The sequence below is a fragment of the Pezoporus wallicus genome, unplaced genomic scaffold, assembly GCF_028554395.1.
Source record: "Pezoporus wallicus isolate ANWC-B61680 ecotype Strahan unplaced genomic scaffold, APGP_CSIRO_Pwel_v1 scaffold_13239, whole genome shotgun sequence".
Taxonomy (NCBI): Eukaryota; Metazoa; Chordata; class Aves; order Psittaciformes; family Psittacidae; genus Pezoporus; species Pezoporus wallicus.
In genome coordinates this window covers 4,091,189-4,093,798 of record NW_026642052.1, presented here as the reverse complement: position 1 = coordinate 4,093,798, position 2,610 = coordinate 4,091,189, and the positions used below count along the sequence as shown (strand labels likewise).

The window sequence follows — 2,610 nt, the reverse complement described above, 5'->3', positions numbered from 1 at the left end:
TGGATCTGTGCTCAAGATCTGTCTCCAAGTGAAATTTTCACAGATGTGTACTATAACACCACTGTTTCATAGGCATACTTAGCTTGCTGGCTATTTAATTCAAGCCTTAGGAAGAGCTAAGGAAAAAACCAAATACAATTTCCTCTGGGGACTGCTGGAAAGATATGCTCAACACGTTTAATTTCTGTAACGCAACTGCATGGCACATGAGTAACTACTTGCACTTCAGCCCATCACAGCAGCAGTTCCTGGGCAGAACAGCATCATCTTTAACAAGAATTAGCAGATTTCTTATGTCAGCAATACAGCCACGCACAACCAGGCAAATATATCTCCAAGATAGCCTTTTAGGTTACACTCACCAGTATTGAGAGTGTGAGGAGGCTGCGTATCGATCCCGCTCTCACAGCCATCGCGGTGCACCGGGCTAAACAGGGACCGAGGCAGCGCTGGGGCCGGGCGGGCAGCCAGGGTAGTGTCTCTGGGGCTCGGGACTGAGCTAGGGCTGCGTGCCGACTGTGACACCGAAAATCATCCAAAATGGGCAAAGGTGATCCTAAGAAGCCGAGAGGTAAAATGTCTTCATATGCCTTCTTTGTGCAAACCTGCCGGGAGGAGCACAAGAAGAAACATCCAGATGCTTCAGTGGACTTTTCAGAGTTCTCAAAAAAGTGCTCAGAACGGTGGAAGACTATGTCTTCTAAGGAGAAAGGGAAGTTTGAAGATATGGTAAAGGCCGACAAGCTTCGTTATGAAAAAGAAATGAAAAACTATGTACCACCTAAGGGGGAAACAAAAAAGAAGTTCAAGGATCCAAATGCACCGAAGAGGCCTCCTTCGGCTTTTTTCTTGTTTTGCTCTGAGTTTCGTCCAAAAATCAAAGGAGAACATCCTGGTCTGTCCATTGGGGATGTTGCAAAGAAACTGGGAGAGATGTGGAACAACACTGCTGCAGATGATAAACAGCCTTATGAAAAAAAGGCTGCCAAACTGAAGGAGAAGTATGAAAAGGATATTGCTGCATACCAGGCCAAAGGGAAGGTTGATGCAGGCAAAAAAGTAGTTGCCAAGGCTGAGAAGAGCAAGAAGAAGAAGGAGGAGGAGGAAGATGAGGATGAGGACAAAGAGGAGGAAGATGATGAAGAAGAGGAGGAGGATGAATATGATGATGATGATGAATAAGTCTCTTTTAGAGCAATTTCTTTCTTGTCTATAAAGCATTTAACCCCCCTGTACACAACTCACTCCTTTTAAAGAAAAAAAAAAAACAAAAACAAAACAAAATTGAAATGTAAGGCTGTGTAAGATTTGTTTTTAAACTGTACAGTGTCTCTTTTTTTGTATAGTTAACACACTACCAAATGTGTCTTTAGATAGCCCTGTCCTTAGTGGTATTTCAACGGGCACTAACCTTGCCTGGTACAGTGTGGGGGTTGTAAATTGGCATGGGAGTTTTAAAGCAGGTTCTTGTTGGTGCCCAGCACAAATTAGTTCTACATGGGGATGTAGTTCCTTTTTCATCTTCAGTTGTCTCTGCATCAGAAAAAATAATTGTTGTTCTGTTAACTGAATACCACTCTGTAATTGCGAAAAGGAGAAACAAGAAAAGTTGCAGCTGTTTTGTTGACATTCTGAATGCTTCTAAGTAAATACAATTTTTTTTTATTAGTATTGTTGTCCTTTCAATAGGTGCCCTTGGAAAATCATCCTTTTTCTTTTCTCTGTTGGTTTCTTTTTTTATGAGGGGAACTCATCTTTTGCTTTATTGAATGCCCGTATGGGATCACGGGAATATTACAGTTTTCATCTTTAATATAACCAGCTGATAAACAAAGCTTTGATCTGCATACCCTGCATAATCGGGATAGGGTAAGAAAAGAAATACGTAGGCATATAATGAATGAACATTCTTCCATAACTGGAAACAAACCAACAAAAAAATTCAATCATCTCAACAACCTGAAACTTGCTCAGATTTTTGTGAAATGTAATATTCTAGTGAGTTGCATGAGTTTACCAGTCTTGGAGAGCTGAGAAGTATAGAGTTCAATTTTACAGGAATGGAATACTTGGGGGGGCGAGGGAGGGCGGGGAGGGAGGGAATGTTCAGTTTTGTCCTCGAAGGACCCATAGGAAGAGCATATGCCCATCAGGTGTGGAGGCATTTACAGGTGCTTTGGGCACGCAAGGTGGCAGCAATTGCTTAACGCAGTAAATGAACTGCTTTCAGCAAAGACCCAGTGTAACAGTGACATAATCTCACTGCTCACCAGGTATCTTTAATTCATTCAGAAATCTTAGAATGTGATAGTCTGTGGTACTGCTTAACATCAATGGGTAAAGAGCAAAGAGGTTAATCAGCGTCCATTCAGGCTGACTGTACCAAGGGTCCTGAACAGGTCAAACACTGGGACCAGATGGCTTTGTTGTCTCACATTTCTCCATCCACTAATTTGTGGTGCCATCTTAATTTGAAATTCATACAGCTGAATGACTGTGGAGTTTTGGACTTCAGGCAACTACATAACAGATCCTGGAGAATTCAGACAGTATAAAGGCTACCTCTACGGCAGTGACAGCGTCATAACTCAGCCTGTTCAACAGAATACC

General features: G+C 42.1%; 1 protein-coding gene across 1 annotated transcript; it reads left to right on the top strand.

Annotated features, from left to right (window-relative positions):
- The first annotated feature begins 373 nt into the window (after positions 1–373).
- LOC130608636 (high mobility group protein B1-like) lies at positions 374–1,710 on the top strand. Its single transcript, XM_057426696.1, has one exon. The coding sequence runs from the start codon at positions 541–543 to the stop codon at positions 1,180–1,182; it is 642 nt and encodes a 213-aa protein (XP_057282679.1). The 5' UTR covers positions 374–540; the 3' UTR covers positions 1,183–1,710.
- The last annotated feature ends 900 nt before the right edge of the window (positions 1,711–2,610 follow it).

Coding starts and splice junctions, on each gene's coding strand:
- LOC130608636 (XM_057426696.1), top strand. CDS start 541: ATGGGCAAAGGTGATCCTAAGAAGCCGAGAGGTAAAATGTCTTCATAT.